Below are 20,742 nucleotides of genomic sequence, written 5' to 3'. Positions count from 1 at the left end.
CAAGTTACTGCTCCGGCCTACCGCCTGTCAAATTCTAATGAAGGGCTGAATATCTGAAATATTCATTTATCCATGTATGTTCCTGGCAATTTCTGTATTTGATCCTGAGATTAGGAACTGATTATGCTGGAAGCAGCAGTGTGTTTGCTGCAATCTTTGTCTCGGCACATCGGCATTTCAATCACCCCCACACAACGATGCAATGAAATGGTCTGGCTCTGTCAGCTTCAATATTGCAACAAATATCGTGACAACAGCTACACTCACGTAAATCAACATTGTGATAGAAAATGCACCTTATAAAGACAGGACAACACATGGAAGAACTGTGCATTCTGGTAATATTGTGCAGGAATATATTTCAACTGACGCAATCATTAATGCTTGAAGTTCAATCTGAATGGATAAATGAAGACAGGGATGGTGAGAAGGGGAAACGTGCACTATTTGCGATCCAAACTTCTGAGTACATTCTGCATTCCCCATACTCCAGCTAATTATCTAACATACATCAAGAGAATCTTAAGCAAAGTTTGCAGAATACCAAAGGAGATGAATTTGATAGAAGTAAAATTTTGCCAAAGTCCTATTATTCTGACAATTGCCTTTGAATGCATGAAAGCAATATTGTTTATAATAATTTTCTACAAACTATTATACAGGGCTTATCATCGTTTTGCTATAGAGTAAGCTAACTGTGTCGAATAAGCAGAAGCTGAATTTCTTCATAGGTTCAGTTTTCAAGATAAACTCTCGCTTGTTTCACAATAAAATGGTTGATCAGGGATCAGATTACCCGGCAGGTGCCTCGATCCACTTGGCAGCCCAGGCAGGGTGTAGCCCAGGCAGGGTGTAGCCCAGGCAGGGTGTGAGTGTAGCCCAGGCAGGGTGTAGCCCAGGCAGGGTGTAGCCCAGGCAGGGTGTAGCCCAGGCAGGGTGTAGCCCAGGCAGGGTGTAGCCCAGGCAGGGTGTAGCCCAGGCAGGGTGCAGCCCAGGCAGGGTGTAGCCCAGGCAGGGTGTAGCCCAGGCAGGGTGTGAGTGTAGCCCAGGCAGGGTGTAGCCCAGGCAGGGTGTAGCCCAGGCAGGGTGCAGCCCAGGCAGGGTGTAGCCCAGGCAGGGTGCAGCCCAGGCAGGGTGTAGCCCAGGCAGGGTGTAGCCCAGGCAGGGTGTAGCCCAGGCAGGGTGCAGCCCAGGCAGGGTGTGAGTGTAGCCCAGGCAGGGTGCAGCCCAGGCAGGGTGCAGCCCAGGCAGGGTGTGAGTGTAGCCCAGGCAGGGTGCAGCCCAGGCAGGGTGTAGCCCAGGCAGGGTGTAGCCCAGGCAGGGTGTAGCCCAGGCAGGGTGTAGCCCAGGCAGGGTGTAGCCCAGGCAGGGTGTGAGTGTAGCCCAGGCAGGGTGTAGCCCAGGCAGGGTGTGAGTGTAGCCCAGGCAGGGTGTAGCCCAGGCAGGGTGTGAGTGTAGCCCAGGCAGGGTGTAGCCCAGGCAGGGTGTGAGTGTAGCCCAGGCAGGGTGTAGCCCAGGCAGGGTGTAGCCCAGGCAGGGTGTAGCCCAGGCAGGGTGTAGCCCAGGCAGGGTGTAGCCCAGGCAGGGTGTAGCCCAGGCAGGGTGTGAGTGTAGCCCAGGCAGGGTGTAGCCCAGGCAGGGTGCAGCCCAGGCAGGGTGTAGCCCAGGCAGGGTGTAGCCCAGGCAGGGTGCAGCCCAGGCAGGGTGTGAGTGCAGCCCAGGCAGGGTGTAGCCCAGGCAGGGTGTAGCCCAGGCAGGGTGTAGCCCAGGCAGGGTGTAGCCCAGGCAGGGTGTAGCCCAGGCAGGGTGTAGCCCAGGCAGGGTGTGGGTGTAGCCCAGGCAGGGTGTAGCCCAGGCAGGGTGTAGCCCACGCAGGGTGCAGCCCAGGCAGGGTGCAGCCCAGGCAGGGTGCAGCCCAGGCAGGGTGTAGCCCAGGCAGGTGCAGCCCAGGCAGGGTGTGATGCAGCATCAGGATCAGGCCAGCTAGACTTCTCCGCAATAACTCAGTGGAATAGTGTTCGTGTTTAATGTGAACGCACCAGATGTTTGGATGCACAGCAGCACTTACTGTTGGCTATGTTGGAAGCTGTGTAACTGTCTGCCATTCCTGACACCTGGCTAGTGATGCTGATCTCACTCGCCCTCCGCAATCCCCGGGAGACAGTGGTTGTTAAAGGGGAGGAAGGAGACGGGCTTTCCATGAAGACCCCAATATGAGACTGAATAACGTCCGCTATTGGGCCAAAGCAAGGAAATCAAAGTTAGATTCATCAGGACAACAATGAGCAAGCACAAAGGAAAACAGCACAAAGCATCAACCATCATATCCAAGATGCAAATCTTTATAGCTGATTTCAAGGGGGGGGGGGGGGGGGATGTTCCATCTGAGTTTTAAGACAAAAAGGAAGTCCCGGCTGAGTAATGGCAACACAGGTGGTCTGTCAATACAGCCTGGTCTGTCAATACAGATGGCCTGTCAATACAGATGGCCTGTCAATACAGATGGTCTGTCAATACAGAGGGTCTGTCAATACAGCCTGGTCTGTCAATACAGGTGGTCAATCAATACAGAGGGTCTGTCAATACAGATGGTCTGTCAATACAGAGGGTCTGTCAATACAGATGGTCTGTCAATACAGAGGGTCTGTCAATACAGATGGTCTGTCAATACAGATGGTCTGTCAATACAGATGGTCTGTCAATACAGCCTGGCCTGTCAATACAGAGGGCCTGTCAATACAGATGGTCTATCAATACAGCCTGGCCTGTCAATACAGAGGGCCTGTCAATACAGGTGGTCTGTCAATACAGAGGGTCTGTCAATACAGAGGGTCTGTCAATACAGATGGTCTGTCAATACAGCCTGGTCTGTCAATACAGAGGGTCTGTCAATACAGAGGGTCTGTCAATACAGGTGGCCTGTCAATACAGCCTGGTCTGTCAATACAGCCTGGTCTGTCAATACAGAGGGTCTGTCAATACAGAGGGTCTGTCAATACAGAGGGCCTGTCAATACAGATGGTCTGTCAATACAGAGGGCCTGTCAATACAGCCTGGTCTGTCAATACAGATGGTCTGTCAATACAGCATGGTCTGTCAATACAGAGGGTCTGTCAATACAGATGGTGTGTCAATACAGGTTGTCTGTCAATACAGGTGGCCTGTCAATACAGAGGGTCTGTCAATACAGATGGTGTGTCAATACAGGTTGTCTGTCAATACAGGTGGCCTGTCAATACAGATGGTCTGTCAATACAGATGGTCTGTCAATACAGAGGGTCTGTCAATACAGATGGTGTGTCAATACAGGTTGTCTGTCAATACAGGTGGCCTGTCAATACAGAGGGTCTGTCAATACAGAGGGTCTGTCAATACAGATGGTCTGTCAATACAGCCTGGTCTGTCAATACAGATGGTCTGTCAATACAGATGGTCTGTCAATACAGAGGGCCTGTCAATACAGAGGGTCTGTCAATACAGCCTGGTCTGTCAATACAGAGGGTCTGTCAATACAGGTGGTCTGTCAATACAGATGGTCTGTCAATACAGGTGGTCTGTCAATACAGGTGGTCTGTCAATACAGATGGTCTGTCAATACAGGTAGCCTGTCAATACAGATGGCCTGTCAATACAGATGGCCTGTCAATACAGATGGTCTGTCAATACAGCCTGGTCTGTCAATACAGATGGTCTGTCAATACAGCATGGTCTGTCAATACAGAGGGTCTGTCAATACAGATGGTGTGTCAATACAGGTGGCCTGTCAATACAGAGGGTCTGTCAATACAGAGGGTCTGTCAATACAGATGGTCTGTCAATACAGCCTGGTCTGTCAATACAGAGGGTCTGTCAATACAGATGGTCTGTCAATACAGAGGGTCTGTCAATACAGGTGGTCTGTCAATACAGGTGGTCTGTCAATACAGATGGTCTGTCAATACAGGTAGCCTGTCAATACAGATGGCCTGTCAATACAGATGGCCTGTCAATACAGGTGGTCTGTCAATACAGGTGGTCTGTCAATACAGAGGGTCTGTCAATACAGAGGGTCTGTCAGTACAGAGGGTCTGTCAATACAGGTGGTCTGTCAATACAGATGGTCTGTCAATACAGATGGCCTGTCAACACAGATGGTCTGTCAATACAGATGGCCTGTCAATACAGCCTGGTCTGTCAATACAGATGGCCTGTCAATACAGATGGTCTGTCAATACAGATGGCCTGTCAATACAGGTGAAGTTTGTTGGGAGACAGAAGAGGAAAAATAAAAAAGACAGCAAAATGTGGCTGAGTTTTTAGAAGTGGAAGGCGTGAGACTGCTGATAATGAAGGGATGTCAACCCTTAGCTTTGGGAATTCTATATTGCTCGACTGGGTTACTAGTCCCACTAATACCAGCTGAACACTATTCATAGCGGTATTTTGGATTAAGTAAGATCATACAAACAAATCAAAGCATCTTCATCATTTGGAACTTGTTCAATTATTATTCACACCTCGTTTTCTGATTTGTACAAATGGAAATGTAACGGATAAATAAAAAAGGTGGAAAATGAGCCTGTCAGTTGCCACATAAATTAGTAGTCAGTATGTCAATCTGACAATCAGAGATCAGCCCCAGAAGCGGCTGGGAGTGCAGCAAGAATACTCTGCATCAGGGAGAAGTCAAGCAAATGGGAATTGTCCCTCTCAATTCGCTTCTATACACCACGAGGGAGTAAAGCTGGCCAGTAGCTGTAATCTGACTATTGTCCATTTCCAAACTGACATGGAAATATCTGAAACTCGAGCAATAAGGGAACAGCCATTGACAAAACTCAGAGAGAACCGAATAGGCATAACTACTTGTGTTCAAAATTTGCATGAAAGATACTGTTTAATGCCCCATATTCTGACAGTGATTGGCACCATATTGGGCTGGTACAATGTTCCACTATATTTTTGTTCTTGAAGTTACTTTGTGTCATACAATTAGGCTATTTTGTATTTCCTTACGTCTTGGTTTATCTGTTCAAAAAAAACAAATTTAAAAATTACTATTGTATACGCATTTAACAAATTAATGGAATTTCAAACAGTACGAATTATTTCAGTACCACTTCTCAACAGTGTTGACATGCCAAAAAAATCAAAGCGCATAATGCAAAATAAAGACCAAACTCATTCAATTAAAACATGATTGGAATTAACAGTTACTTCATTGAAAAGACTGTTGGAAAATAAATTAACTGCATGCAAAAATTAAATTCTAAACTGTAGCTGGATGAAATCGAAGACCTACTCAGCATCTTTTGGATTTTGAGTCTGAGAGAAGGACAAGCCAGAATTAATCTGGTGTAAAAGCAATGGATTCCTCAAATTTAGATCTTTGGAGTGATGTTCAAGAGTGTCACTCACCAGCTGTGCTCAATGAATGAAGCTGTTCAGCAGTTTTTAAAAAATATATTAATCAATCTCACGTGGCATCGCACACAGGGAATCAGGACCAAGTCTTCAGTTGAGACGAGATTAGAGGGAAGGAGGATAATGGGATTCAGGAGCACAATTATAACTCAGTTCCCATTTTGAAATTGCAAGCTCTATACACTTGCATTAACACTGCCGATGGGGTGTTGAATTTGGTTCAAATGAACAGATTATATTCTAAAATAGATGCTTTAGTAAATGTAGACAAAAATCAAACATTCAATTGTGCGGACTTGAAAGAATTTCAACTGCACTGAAAATAATCTAATCTAATTATTAATTACCAAGTACTGGTTAGTGATTGTTCTCATTTTGTGATGAAGATTCCAACTGAATTCCTGCACTGCAGTATTTGTGTGTGTATCTGCAGGTATAGGTGCCTCTGTCTGGAAGCACCTTGGACATTTTACTGTTTCAAAAATGCAATATAAATGCAAGTTGTTGTTGGAGATTTGTGTGTGTGTGTGGGTGTATGTGTGTGTATGTGTGTGTGTATATATGTGTGTGTATATATGTATGTGTATGTAGGTGCGTTGTGTGTGTAGGTATGTGTGTGTGGGTGTATGTGTGTGTATGTGTATGTGTGTATGTGTGCTGTGTGTGTATGTATATGTGGTGTATGTGTATGTGTGGTGTGTGTGTATGATGTGTGTGTGTATGTGTGCTGTGTGTGTATGTATGTGTGGTGTATGTGTATGTGTGGATGTGTATGTGTGTGTGTGTATGTGTGGTGCCTGTGTGTAGGTATGTGTGTGGGTGTGTATGTGTGTGTGTGTGGTGTGTGTGTGGTTTGTGTGTGTGTGTGTGTGTATGTATGTGTGGTGCGTGTGTGTAGGTATGTGTGTGTGGGTGTGTATGTGTGTGTATGTGTGGTGTGTGTGTATGTGTGGTTTGTGTGTGTGTGTGGGTGTGTAGTGTGTGGATATGCATGTGTGGTTTGTGGGTGTGGCTGTGTATGTGTGGTGCGTGTATGTGTGGTGTGTGTATGTATGTGTGGTGCGTGTGTGTAGGTATGTGTGTGGGTGTGTATGTGTGGTGTGTGTGTATGTGTGGTGCCTGTGTGTGTATGTGTGTGTATGTATGTGTGGTGTGTGTATGTGTGGTGTGTTTCTGGATGTGTGTGTGTGTGTGGATGTGTGGTGTGTGTGTGTGTGTGTGTATGTGTGGTGCCTGTGTGTGTGGGTGTGTGGTGTGTGTATGTGTGATGTGTGTGTGGATGTGTATGCGTGGTGTGTGTGTGGATGTGCGTAGGTATGTGTGTGTGGTGTGTGTATATGTGTGTGGTGTGTGTATGTGTATATGTGTGGTGTGTGTATGTGTGGTGTGTGTGTGGATGTGTATGTGTGGTGTGTGGTGCATGTGCGTAGGTATGTGTGTGTGGTGTGTGTATGTGTGTGTGGTGTGTGCGTATGTGTGTGTGGTGTGTGTGTATGTGTGGTGTGTGTGTATGTTTGGTGTGTGTATGTGTGGTGCGTGTGTGTAAGTATGTGTGTGGGTGTGTATATGTGGTGTGTGTGTATGTATGTGTGGGGTGTGTATGCATGTGTGGGGTGTGTGTATATGTGGTGTGTGTGTGTATGTGTGGTGCGTGGATGGTGTGTGTATGTGTGGGGTGTGTGTATATGTGGTGTGTGTGTGTATGTGTGGTGCGTGGATGGTGTGTGTATGTGTGGGGTGTGTGTATATGTGGTGTGTGTGTGTATGTGTGGTGTGTGTGTGTGGATGGTGTGTGTATGTATGATGTGTGTGTGCGTGTGTGTGTCTGTATGGCGTGTGTGCAGGTGTAAGTGCGTGTATGTGTGCATTTTTCCCAATTGATGAACATTAGTGTATTCTTCTTGTTGTGTGATATTCTCCTTGCACACTGCCCCCCACAACAGTGAAAATGTTTCAAGTCCACTCTCATCACAAAACACAACCTCTAAGCAAAGAAGCAGGCACACAGCACAGATCACAACAGTACAGAAGGAGAGACTACACACACTCTGTAACAGTGGGATTCCGATTGGAACCATCTTGCCAGTTAAGAACAGGAACAGGAATAATAGTTTCCATTACACTCTCCTGTCGTTGGAAAGTCACAAATGGAGTTTGCAGGATGAGGGAGGGATTGTTCTGGACTGTCTCAACTAGAGCAGACGGGAAAAAAACAAAAGGACAGACATCTAACCACAAACTGTACCACAAACATCACAGTCAACTACTTAGAGCAACTGAGATATGAAGGATAACAATGGCAACTTTTTATTAGCAATTATTATTTCCTTTATGCTACTGATATAGTTTGCAGACAAAGCTTTATCTAATTTAACTTCAGTGCTTTGCAAAGTTCTGCATGGTAGGTTCAAATTTATTTTCTTAAAATTGAGAATAAAGGGAAGCTTGTGGAAACATTCATTACATTGTTCCCTGGATACTCCTGCATTAACGATAGAGAGAAGAATCTTGTAGTCGCCTGCAGTTTTTATTAACACTTACACCTGGCAAATGCTGCTGCCCTGCTATAGAAATAAATACATATTTATTACAGGAATGGTCTACTTAATGTTTTGTTTACCACTGTTTGGGGACTGTCTTTTGTCTATGAGATTGATGTTATTTCCTATTCCTTCAACCTTGGAGTCTTCTTTAGTTTATATCCAGAAATGTTCAATACTTCATTAAAAAATCAGGTCTGTCTGTTCGCCAGCACTCACTCCTGCAAGTTTTATATCCTAATGCACATTGTAAATGATTAAACACTTACTAAATTGAGAACCTGTCGTAATATAAAGCTACGATCATGCAATTTAATTATTAATAATTTACTCCCAAAACATTTATTAGGGGCGGGTTTAGCACAGGGCTAAATCGCTGGCTTTTAAAGCAGACCAAGGCAGGCCAGCAGCACGGTTCAATTCCTGTACCAGCCTCCCCGAACAGGCGCCGGAATGTGGCGACTAGGGGCTTTTCACAGTAACTTCATTTGAAGCCTACTTGTGACAATAAGCGATTTTCATTTCATTTCATTTCTCCTCCATCATTTATGGTAAACTTGTACACAATGTAACGTGCATAGAATTTCAAACTATGTTAGCTAGTAGCTCTCTATTGCAGACTAGAAGTGTGCCTACCCAGAAGTGTAGAGCTGCCGTCACCCAGCGGGAATCTCTGATAGCGGGGAATGTTAAATGGCGACAGCAGGTGGAATTTCTTCTCCAGAAGTGGCTCCAAGCGGGAAGATGAAGGATCCGCTGGGTGGAACAGATTGTAAACCTGCTGACACGCTGGTCTCAACTGGGAGACTAGCAAAGAATGGAATAGATGTGAAAGTTAACAGACTTTAGTTTGACAAAATGTATTGTAAGGTGGTACATTATTGAGGAAAGGAACAACAGCGGCTATCCCACTTGTTATATCAACTATTGGGAGACAAACCTTCAAATTCATTTGAAATTCAAGTTAATTAAATGTTCACTTACCTCCATTTGCAGTTACCTATTGGATTACTTCTTAGTTCAAAAAATGCAACAATGAGCAATAATATCAGATTTTAAAAATGTATCTGGTATAGGCAAGTTTGCAGATGACACGAAGATTGGCCGGGTGGTTGACAGTGAAGGACATAAGAACTAGGAGCAGGAGTCGGCCATCTGGCCCCTCAGACCTGCTCCGCCATTCAATTAGATCATCGCTGATCTTTTGTGGACTCAGCTCCACTCTCCCGCCCAAACACCATAACCCTTAAATCCTTTATTCTTCAAAAAACTATCTATCTTGTTTATCTTGAAAACATTTAATGAAGGAGCCTCAATCCAGATCACCGCTCACCGTGTAAAATATCTATCTTCCTCCCAATCACTTTCAATCTGTGTCAAAGAACAAGGAACAAAGAACAATACAGCACAGGAACAGGCCCTTCGGCCCTCCAAGCCTGTACCATGTTACCAACCTTCACCAAAATCCTCAGCACTTCCTTGTGCCATATCCCTCTATACCCATCATATCCATGTATTTATCAGGATGCCTTTTGAACGCCGTTAATGTATCTGCTTCCACAACCTCCCCTGGCAACGCGTTTCAGGCACTCACCACCCTCTGCATAAAAAACCTGCCTTGGCCATCTCCTCTAAACTTTGCCCCATGGATCTTAAACCTATGCCCCTGGTGACTGACCCGTCCACCCTGGGAAAGAGTGCCTGCCCATCCACTCTATCCATGCCCCTCATTATCTTGTAGACTCTATCAGGTCGCCCCTCAACCTCAGTCGTTCTAATGGGTAGCATTTCTAGGGTATAACTTTCTGCAGGTTTTTTTCTTGCATTGGCCACATTTCTTTTGGCATCTTCTCGGAGATTGCGTGACTTCGAACAATGCATTGCTGGATAGGCTGCTCCAGTCCTGTTTCACACTGTCAGGCATAATATTTTTATTTTAGTAATATGACTGTCATATTTCTCATGTATTGGAAAATAGGCTGGTGGGAGTGTGATTGTTGGAATTGAATTAAGAGACAGAGAGACTGGAAGGATCTAAAACCCAATAAGAAGTGTCTATGATATGTTAATGAATCAAGAGAAATTTCAGTAAGAATTTTCACTGGGCAATAAAATAAGTAGTTTTGAAATGGCCTGTTCAAAAGAAACATATACGAGTTGTAAAAATTGTAAGTAAGAGAGTCAAAGTTAAGGTAAATTTACTTTTTAAAATATAGGACCTAAAATCAATAACAGAGTTTGATCAATTTCTGAGATACTGCATCAAACAATAGAGGATAGAGAGATTGAACAATAGAGGGCAGAGAGATCGAACAATAGAGGATAGAGAGATCGAACAATAGAGGATAGAGAGATCGAACAATAGAGGATAGAGAGATTGAACAATAGAGGATAGAGAGATCGAACAATAGAGGATAGAGAGATTGAACAATAGAGGATAGAGAGATCGAACAATAGAGGACAGAGAGATCGAACAATAGAGAATAGAGAGATTGAACAATAGAGGATAGAGAGATCGAACAATAGAGGATAGAGAGATTGAACAATAGAGGACAGAGAGATCGAACAATAGAGGATAGAGAGATTGAACAATAGAGGACAGAGAGATCGAATAGAGGACAGAGAGATCAAAAGGAACGGAATAAATTGAAAAAAACACTGAAGCCTGTGTGAGGGGATAACATGCTTAGATCTCCCAGAAGACAACATGGTAGCTGGTCAGATTTCCCACAAGACAGTGCAGACAAGGCCAGACCTGGGAACCAGTTGTTGTCAGCCTCAGAGGACATCCCAAGGGTAAAAGGGCGCTGTGTGATAGAATTACTGGTACTCCATGTAGTGATCTCTGTATGCAGTAATACATGATCAGACTATGTTAAGCAAGTACAGGCAATTGAACGCCAGATGGCCACACTATCAGGTCCTATAAAAAGGATTTTGCTGCTCTATCCTAGAGGAGTGCGTGTCAGGAGTGCAGAGTACAGAAGAGAAATAGCTACAGAGAAGAAGTTAATAGATATCAGTATATAGCATTATTTTAGTCAATAGTAATCTACAGTTATTTGTTTGTTTACTAGTTCAATATCAAGTAAAAAGAGGTCACAAGATTGTTTTATATTACTCATTAAATTACTTTATAATCACTGGAAGACCACGTCTATATTTCAACAACTCGGCTGGACAAAAGAGTAACATATATATTACAATATCGTAATATAACACACCATAGATGTAAGAATCTATAAGGATTGATGCCAAGCAGGAAAGGGAAGGTTAGCTCTGAGGGTAGTTAGTTTGTTCATACCTTTTGGAACTGATTTAAAGTATTGCTTACTGTGTGAAGCCATTCTTGAGTATAAACGTAATTTTTTTTCAATTTAAATTTTTTAAATAAACTTTTACTTTAGTACAAAATCATCACAATTGGTCAGAGACATAATTTTCTGTTTTCAGAACACCTCCTCATAATATACAAATTGGAAAAAACGTTTTGGCAGCTGTTTCCTTTTGGAATTTGGGCAGCTTGCCATTTGCCATGCCTTTACAATGTGTCTTCACCATTAAAATGATGCAGAACCACTTCCTGAGCACAGTACAGAACAAAAATGGTTGAAAGGAATTTGATACCAATACACTTTCCCCTTCAGGCACAGAATGTAGAAAGAAACTGTTAGCAGGCAACCTTCCAGCTTCACTGTAACAAACAGAGGGAAGTGGATCAGTCAAACTACCTACCGTCCAAGTTGGGGATAACTGTCTTCCTCAAAGCCAGCACCAGTCCCAGGGGGGAACCAAACAGAAAGAAGTCAGTCACTTCAAACTCAAACTTTCCGGGGCTTATTCCATCCAGCATGGTCGAACTACTCGATCGCCTGGACCCAGGATCATTCTTTAATACACTAGAATGTAAACTAAAAGACAAAACATGAATATCAGATTACAACTCATTCTAAAATTAAATTTCCTATAAACTTTCCATTCCAGCTTGCTCATAAACCTGCTACCTTATTAAAGGTAATGTTTGTTTTAAGGAAACTGCAACAGACCACACTGCTGGAAGCAGTGCTGAGAAATCAGGGCCATTCTGCCCTTTAATAAATGCTGCTTCCTACCCTTGGTTCAGCAACACCAGTAACAGCAGCAAAAGATTTGACAAGTGGAACCAAATGAGAAAAACCTCACAAATCAAAATAAACCACAAAGCAGACGTGCTTTTGTTACCTGTGAACTGAGGTCAAGTCTGAAGATTTGAATCTAATGAAAAATGAAACGGTGAGGGATCTCTGTCTTTAACTCAGTTACATGTGCTGGACCTGAACACAGCACCGTGCTGCAAAACCTTGTGTTACAAAATAGTAGGGAACCAAACTGACCTTAAACTTCAATTCACAATGCACAAGTACTAGCACAAAATTATTTTGTTTGTACTTCTGAAAGGCGGTGAAGTTTAGAATCTTTAATCCAGCATCAATGTGCAAAACGTATCTATTGAAGCTATTATTTTATAATTCTAGTGCTTATAAAAATGCATTTGTAATAGCAAAGCATCTCAATAACCATCCTGCTACACAGGAATCAGCAGTAATGTCGATTTTTGTCCTATCTTTAGATCAATGTTTAAGATGCCATATAAATGAAAATTATTATTTTATAATACATGAAACTTCCGTGTCCTTTCTGGACTTACCATCCATTCATTTGTTATCTTTGAACTTGACTATTCCAATGCTCGCTTGTTGGTCCCTCATATTTCACCGTAAATGAGCTTCCCTTGCTGTAACTTGCTCCATCAGCCCTGTGCTTACTGACCTTGGCTCATGGTGCAGCAATGCCTCGATTTAACACTTCTTATCCTTGATTTGAAATCCCTCCATTATCTTGCCCCTTCCTATCTTTGTAAGCTTTTCCATCCCTCGAAGTCTCTGAGACATCTATCCTCCTCCAATTCGGAATCCTTCATTTTATCATCGGTGGCTCTGCCATCTTGTGCCAAGTGCTAAAGCTCTTCAATTTCCTCCATAAATCTCTCTGCCTTCCGAGCTAGGGCGTCACGGTACGGGCAGCACGGTGGTACAGTGGTTATCACTGTTGCTTCACAGTGCCAGGGGCCCAGGTTCGATTCCTGCCTTGGGTCACTGTCCGTGTGGAGTCTGCACGTTCTCCCCGTGTCTGCGTGGGTTTCCTCCGGGTGCTTCGGTTTCCTCCCACAAATCCCGAAAGACGTGCTGTTAGGTGAATTGGACATTCTGAATTCTCCCTCAGTGTACCCGAACAGGTGCCGGAATGTGGGGACTAGGGGCTTTTCACAGTAACTTCATTTCAGTGTTACTGTAAGCCTACTTGCTCTTGGCAGGGGGGAGCCACCCACACTAGCTAGCTAAAGTCAGCTAGTGAACGGAGGTGAGGGGAGAGGAGGGCTGCGGATGTTGGAGCCTGGATAGCTGGCTTCAATGGGCCTTCGAGGCGAGCGGGGGGGGGGGGGGGGGGATGGATGTTGGGGGATGTTGTTTCAGGGGGAAATGTAGGGGGGGGGTTCTTGGGAGGGGGGGGAAGGGGTTCGATGTTAACAATGGACAGGGGCGGGTCAGGCTTATGGGGCAGGGCCCGGGGGTATGATGATGGTGGATAAGAAAGGTTGGGGGGGGGGGGTGAGAGACCCCCAGCAAGGATAGTTACGTGGAACGTGAGAGGGCTAGGAGGTCCGGTCAAGAGTGCTTGCGCATCTTAAAAGTTTGAAAGCCGATGTGGCAATGCTGCAGGAGACTCACCTGAGGGTGAAGGACCAGGTGAGACTTATAAAGGGTTGGGTTAGTCAGATGCTTCACTCTGGATTTGACGGACGGGCTCGAGGGGTAGTGGTGTTGGTCAGCAAAGGGTACGCTTCCAGATGGAGAAGGTAGTGGCAGATCAGGGGGGTAGATATGTGATTGTGGGCGGGGCGCTGGAGGGGAGGTTAGTGGCGCTGGCGATGTGGGATTCACGAGGAAGGCGTTTGGGGCCATTCCCAACTTGGACACACACAAGCTGATTGGGGGGGGGGGGGGGGGGGGGGGGGGGGGGGGAGACTGGAACTTGGTGCAGGAGCCAAGGTTGGACAGATCACGGAAGTGGGGTTGTGGGGCTTTTGGGGAACCAAGTATTCTGTGAGAAAATTGAAAAGGTAATTAAGGAATATAAAAGATTCAACTGTACGGGTGAGGTGTCGAAGGCAGTCGTCTGGGAGATTCTAAAGGCGGTGGTGAGGGGTGAGGTAATTTTGTTCAAGGCCAGGGTGGACAAAGAGGAGAGGTTGGAATGTCAGAGGGTTATAGATGAGATGTTGGAGGTAGATAGGAGTTGTGCAGAGGATGGGGACCCAGCGATGCTGGGAAAGAGGAAGGAACTACAGGCGAGCTTCGACCGACTGTCCACCAGGAAGGCGGTGCGCCAACTGAGACGAGCAAGGGGTACAGTTTATGAACATGGAGATAAGGCATGTCATCAGGTCAGCTCCAGAGGGAGGCAGCAGCAAGGGAAATTCTTCAGGTGAGGGATAGGGCTGGGATGTTAGTGGTGGCTCCGGAGCTGATTAACAAGGTCTTTGAGGAGTTTTACGAGAGGTTGTACAGGTCAGAGCCACCCGGGGAGACCGTGAGATGCTGGAATTTCTGGATGAGCTGGAATACCTGAGGCTAGGGGAGGGGCACAGTAAGAAGTCTTACAACACCAGGTTAAAGTCCAACAGGTTTGTTTCGAATCACTAGCTTTCAGAGCACAGCTCCTTCCTTAGGATTCACATGAAGAAGGAGCTGTTCTCCGAAAGCTAGTGATTCGAAACAAACCTGTTGGACTTTAACCTGGTGTTGTAAGACTTCTTACTGTGCTCACCCCAGTCCAACACCGGCATCTCCACATCATAGGGGAGGGGGACATTAGGGCTACATTAGAAGGAGCAATACTGGAGCAGGAGATAAAGGATGCGATTGGGAGGATGCAGTCGGGGAAGGTGGCAGGGCCAGATGGGTTTCCGGTGGAATATTATAAAAAATTTTTAGGATATGTTGGCAGCCCTGATGGTGGGGATGTTTGAAGAGGGGATAGGGAAGGGGGTGTTATCACAAACCTTGGGGCAGGCATCGATTTCACTATTGCTTAAAAAGGATAAGGATCCGACGGAGTGTGCGTCGTATCGGCCCATATCACTTCTGAATGTGGACGCAAAGGTATTGGCGAAGGTACTGACGGGTAGGCTGGAGGGGTGCCTCCCGAAGGTGATAGGTGAAGATCAGACGGGGTTCGTGAGAGGGAGGCAGCTCTTTTCGAACATTAGGAGGGTTTTGGACGTCGTTATGGCACCGGCGGAAGGGAAGGAAACAGAGGTAGTTGTGGCATTGGATGCCAAGAAGGCGTTTGATCGGGTGGAATGGGGGTACCTGATGGCAGTGCTGGAGCGGTTTGGGATTGGACCAAGATTTGTGAACTGGGTAAAGCTATTATGGGGACCTGTTGGAATACTTGACCCGTGAGAAGGTTAAGTTTGAACTGAGGGGAAGCTCGGACGGGTTTTACAAGTCATGGGTATTATTCATTATGCACTTTCAAGAACTGGATAACATCGAACATTAGTTGGGGGGGGAACGGGACGATTGGGGGGGGGGAGGGGTGGGAGGATTGTGGGGGGGGGAGGATTGGGGGGAGGGGGGGGCTGTGTATATTAAAGATGGCTATGGGTAATCCCTGATTCCTTTTTGTCATTTGTTTATGTTAACATGCGGGCTGATGTTTGGGGGTTGGTGGGAGGATGGGATCATTATTGTTGTTATGGGGTTTGACATATTTGTTGTTGATTATTGTTTGTTGTTGGTGGGTGTAAATTCGGGAGAAAATTGTGAAAAAGGAGGAGAATAAAAATATTTCCAAAGAAAATGTAAGTCTACTTGTGACAATAAAGATTATTATTATTTCTCTTTCATCCTTTAAAACATTCCTTAAAACCAACCGTTTTGACCACGTTTTTCTTCATGTGAGTTTATTTATCGTCAGGATGGGGGTGCCACTGGTAAGTGAGCCCCTGCTCCTAATATCTGTGTTCTTGTCCCCACAGGGTAGTGGAAAATGTTCAAGGTTGAGTTTGACAGATGTTTGATCAAGAGTTTAGTGGGGGGCAGACAGGAGAGTGGAGTTGAGGTCACGGTCACATCAGCCATGGTCGCATTAAATGGCGGAGCGGGTTCGAGGGGCCGAGTGGCCTACTTCTGCTCCCAATTCTTGTGTTGCATTCTTGGGAGCATTTACTGCCCATCCCTAATTGCCCCTAAGAATGTACATCTTAAATATAACTGAGAAAGTGCTCTAATTTCTTTATGTGTGACTTGCTGTCTATTTTGTTTATTAACACCCCTGTGAAGCACCTTGAAAGGTTTTACCGTCAAAGGTGCTATATGAATGGAAGTCATAAACGCCGATGCAAAGCTGCTGGCAAAGATCCTGGCCACTAGAATAGAGGATTGTGTGCCCGGGGTCATTCATGAAGACCAGACGGGGTTTGTGAAGGGAAGGCAGTTGAATACGAACGTGCGAAGGCTCCTCAATGTCATTATGATGCCGGCCATGGAAGGGGAGGTGGAGATAGTGGTGGCATTGGATGTGGAGAAGGCCTTTGATAGGGTTGAGTGGGAGTATTTGTGGGAGGTGTTGGAGAGGTTTGGGTTTGGGGAGGGGTTTATCCGGTGGGTGAGGCTGCTCTACGAGGCCCCGATGGCGAGTGTAGCCACAAATAGGAGGAGGTCGGAGTACTTTCAGCTGTACCGGGGGACGAGACAGGGGTGCCCCCTGTCCCCCTTGCTCTTCGCGTTGGCGATTGAGCCCCTGGCCATGGCATTGAGGGAGTCAGGGAACTGGAGGGGCCTGGTGCGGGGTGGGGAGGAGCATCGAGTGTCGCTTTATGCGGACGACCTGTTGCTGTATGTGGCGGACCCGGTGGGGGGATGCCGGAGGTGATGAGGATTCTTAGTGAATTCGGGGGTTTCTCTGGGTATAAGTTGAACCTGGGCAAGAGTGAGTTGTTTGTGGTGCATCCGGGGGATCAAGAGGGGGGATTGGTAGGCTCCCATTGAAGCAGGCAGGGAAGAGCTTCAGGTACCTAGGAGTCCAGGTGGCTGGGAGCTGGGGGGCCCTGCACAAGCTCAACCTCACAAGGTTGGTGGAGCAGATGGAGGAGGAGTTTAAGAGGCGGGATATGTTACCGCTGTCACTGGCGGGGAGGGTGCAGTCTGTTAAGATGACGGTGCTCCCGAGGTTTTTGTTCCTGTTCCAGTGCCTCCCCATCCTTATCCCGAAGGCCTTTTTTAGGAGGGTGAACAGGAGTATTACGGGATTTGTGTGGGCGCATCGGACTCCGAGGGTGAGAAGGGTGTTCCTGGAACGGGGCAGGGATAGGGGGGGGCTGGCGTTGCCCAACCTCTGTGGGTACTATTGGGCTGCCAACGCAGCGATGGTGCGTAAGTGGGTAATGGACGAGGAAGGGGCAGCATGGAAGAGGATGGAGGCGGCGTCCTGTGTGGGCACGAGCCTACAGGCGCTGGTAACGGCGCCGTTGCCGCTCCCTCCAACGAGGTATACCACGAGCCCGGTGGTGGCGGCTACCCTCAAAATTTGGGGGCAATGGAGACGGCATAGGGGAGAAGTGGGGGGCTCGATGGAGGCCCCGATACGGGGGAACCATCGGTTTGTCCCAGGGAGCATTGATGGCGGGGTTGTCACAGGGCAGGGGTTAGGAGGTTGAGAGACCTGTTTGTGGAGGGGAGGTTCGCGAGCTTGGGGGAGTTAGAGGGGAACTTTGGGCTCCCCCTGGGGAACATGTTTAGGTACATGCAGGTGAGGGCATTTGCCAGGCAGCAGGTGGAGGGGTTCCCCTTGCTGCCCCCACGAGGGGTGCGGGATCGGTTGATCTCTGGGGTGTGGGTTGGAGGAGGGAGGATTTCGGACATATACCGGGTAATGCAGGAGGTAGACGAGGCCTCGGTGGAGGAACTGAAGGGTAAATGGGAAGAGGAGCTGGGTGAGGAGATTGAGGAGGGGACGTGGGCGGATGCCCTGGAGAGAGTGAATTCCTCCTCTTCCTGTGCGAGGCTTAGCCTCATACAGTTCAAGGTGCTGCATAGGGCCCACATGACTGGGACGAGGATGAGTAGGTTTTTCGGGGGCAAGGACAGGTGTGCTAGGTGCTCGGGGAGCCCAGCGAACCATGCCCATATGTTTTGGGTGTGCCCAGCGCTGGGGGAGTTTTGGAAGGGGGTAGCAAGGACGCTGTCGAGGGTGGTGGGATCCAGGGTCAAGCCAGGCTGGGGACTCACAATTTTTGGGGTTGCAGTGGAGCCGGGAGAGCAGGAGGCGAAAAAGGCCGGTCTTCTGGCATTTGCGGAGGATCTTGCTCCAATGGAAGGATGCGAGGCCCCCAAGCGTGGAGGCCTGGATCAATGATATGGCGGGGTTCATTAAATTGGAGAGGGTGAAATTTGCCCTGAAGGGATCAGTACAAGGGTTCTTTAGGCGGTGGCAGCCTTTCCTGGACTTCCTGGCGGAACGGTAGGGAAATAGGCTGGCAGCAGCAGCAACCCGGGGGGGGGTTTGGATCGGTGGGAGGGAGAACTGTGTACATGGGTTTGGGGATGTGGCGGGTGTTATCTCTTTCCCTTTTGTTGTTGGGTGTTCTTCGTTTTTTTTCTTCTTTTGTTTGTAGTTGCTTTTGAAGTTGGGGGGGTATTGTTCTTGGGGTGTTACCGCGGTTGTTTTGTTAATAGAGTTGAGATGTTTATATTTTGTAAAAATTTCAATAAAAATTATTTTTTAAAAAAATGAATGGAAGTCATTGTTGTTCAGGCAATATCTTGTGCGGTAAGGTTGGGAAGTAAATTGGTTAATCTGAACAGATACTTTGCAGAGGTGTTTCGTACATTTTCCCATTTTATTTTCCTCTTTAGATTCGATGGGGTTGTGGTAGTCACCACTGTTTGTATAATATTAGAGGTAATACGGTAAGGCTCCTGTACTACAGGTACAGGGGTAGATCCCTGCCTGCTGGTTCCACCCAGTAGGCGGAGTATAAATGTGTGTGCACACCGAGCTGCTGCCATTTCTGGTAGCAGCTGCAGGAGGCAACACATCTCTGCTTAATAAAGCCTCGAGTACTCTCTACTCTCGTCTCGTCGTAATTGATAGTGCATCAATTTATTAAGCAGAGATATTACAGCGATGGAACTACGCATCAAGCCAGATCGCCTGCAGCTGCACCCTCAAGCAGACAACACCACGTCAGCCTTCAACCACTGGCTAGCTTGCTTCGAAAGCTATCATAGATTATCATAGAATTTACAGTGCAGAAGGAGGCCATTCGGCCCTCGAGTCTGCACCGGCTCTTGGAAAGAGCACCTTACCCAAGGTCAACACCTCCACCCTATCCCCATAACCCAGTAATCCCACCCAACACTAAGGGCAATTTTGGACACTAAGGGCAATTTATCATGGCCAATCCACCTAACCTGCACATCTTTGGACTGTGGGAGGAAACCGGAGCACCCGGAGGAAACCCACGCACACACGGGGAGGATGTGCAGACTCCGCACAGACAGTGACCCAAGCCAGGAATCGAACCTGGGACCCTGGAGCTGTGAAGCAATTGTGCTATCCACTATGCTACCGTGCCGCTACCTCAGATCAGCGACTGAACAGCCCTCGGACGCACAGAAGCTTCAGATCCTGTACCCATGGGTGAGCTCCGAGATTTTTCCCCTTATCCGGGATGCGCCCACTTACCCTGAAGCTATGGAGCTTCTGAAAGGACACTATATCCGGCCGAACAACAAACTCTACGCCAGGCACCGCGGGCGCCGCCACCTTCCTCCCAGCAGACCACGTGCGGTCTGTGGGTGCCGTCATCTTTAACGCTGCCCGCCATGTTCGCTCCATGGGCACCGCCATCTTCGGCGCCATTTTGGACAGCACCTCAGGACCTCTGCTTGTTGGGGACTTCATCTGGCTGTTCATTGCCGGCCACCGCCGCTGATCAGCCCGGGGCCTACCAACACCAGCCGCAACTCGCCTCCATCACGCTCGACCAGTCCCGGCCGCACAACCTCGCAACCGCGACGACGACGGTGAAAGTCGATGGGCACAAGACATCCTGCCTTCTTGACTCCGGGAGCACGGAGAGCTTCATCCACCCCGCTATGGTAAGGCGCTGCTCCCTCACGGTACACCCCGTTACCCAGAGAATCTCCCTGGCCTCCGGATCCCATACCATGGAAATCCGGGGGTACTGCATCGCTACCCTCACCATCCAGGGCGTAGAGTTCAGCAACTTCCGGCTCTACGTCCTCCCCAACCTCTGTGCTGCCCTGTTATTCGGCCTGGACTTCCAGTGCAACCTCCAAAGTTGAACTCTAAAATTCGGCGGACCCCTACCACCCCTCACCGTATCCGGCCTCACGACCCTTAAGGTCGACCCACCTTCCCTGTTTGCAAACCTCACCCCGGATTGAAAACCCGTTGCCACCAGGAGCAGAAGGTACAGTGCCCAGGACAGGACCTTCATCAGGTTAGAGGTCCAGCGGCTGCTGCAGGAGGGCATCATCGAGGCCAGTAACAGCCCCTGGAGAGCCAAGTGGTAGTAGTAAAGACTGGGGAGAAACACAGAATGGTCATTGACTACAGTCAGACCATCAATCGGTACACACAGCTCGACGCATACCCCCTCCCACGCATATCTGATATGGTCAATCAGATTGCACAGTCTTGGGACAGTGGACCTGAAATCTGTCTA

At 47.4% G+C, this 20,742-nt stretch overlaps 1 protein-coding gene across 3 annotated transcripts in view; it reads right to left on the bottom strand.

Annotated features, from left to right (window-relative positions):
• LOC119967898 (membrane-associated phosphatidylinositol transfer protein 2) overlaps positions 1-20,742 on the bottom strand; it is a 157,107-nt gene that overhangs the window by 36,661 nt on the left and 99,704 nt on the right. For all 3 annotated transcript variants that reach the window (XM_038801029.1, XM_038801090.1, XM_038801156.1), the window contains 4 exons: positions 11,679-11,854; positions 8,580-8,750; positions 7,449-7,595; positions 2,069-2,233 (listed from right to left, as the gene is read on the bottom strand). In XM_038801029.1, the coding sequence (XP_038656957.1) occupies positions 2,069-2,233; positions 7,449-7,595; positions 8,580-8,750; positions 11,679-11,854 (659 nt within the window). The remainder of the gene's footprint in view (positions 1-2,068; positions 2,234-7,448; positions 7,596-8,579; positions 8,751-11,678; positions 11,855-20,742) is intronic.

Source organism: Scyliorhinus canicula, chromosome 1 (assembly GCF_902713615.1).
Source record: "Scyliorhinus canicula chromosome 1, sScyCan1.1, whole genome shotgun sequence".
In the NCBI taxonomy this organism is placed as follows: Eukaryota; Metazoa; Chordata; class Chondrichthyes; order Carcharhiniformes; family Scyliorhinidae; genus Scyliorhinus; species Scyliorhinus canicula.
The sequence above is the reverse complement of the archived record's forward strand: the minus strand, read 5'-3'. Positions and strand labels throughout refer to the sequence as shown.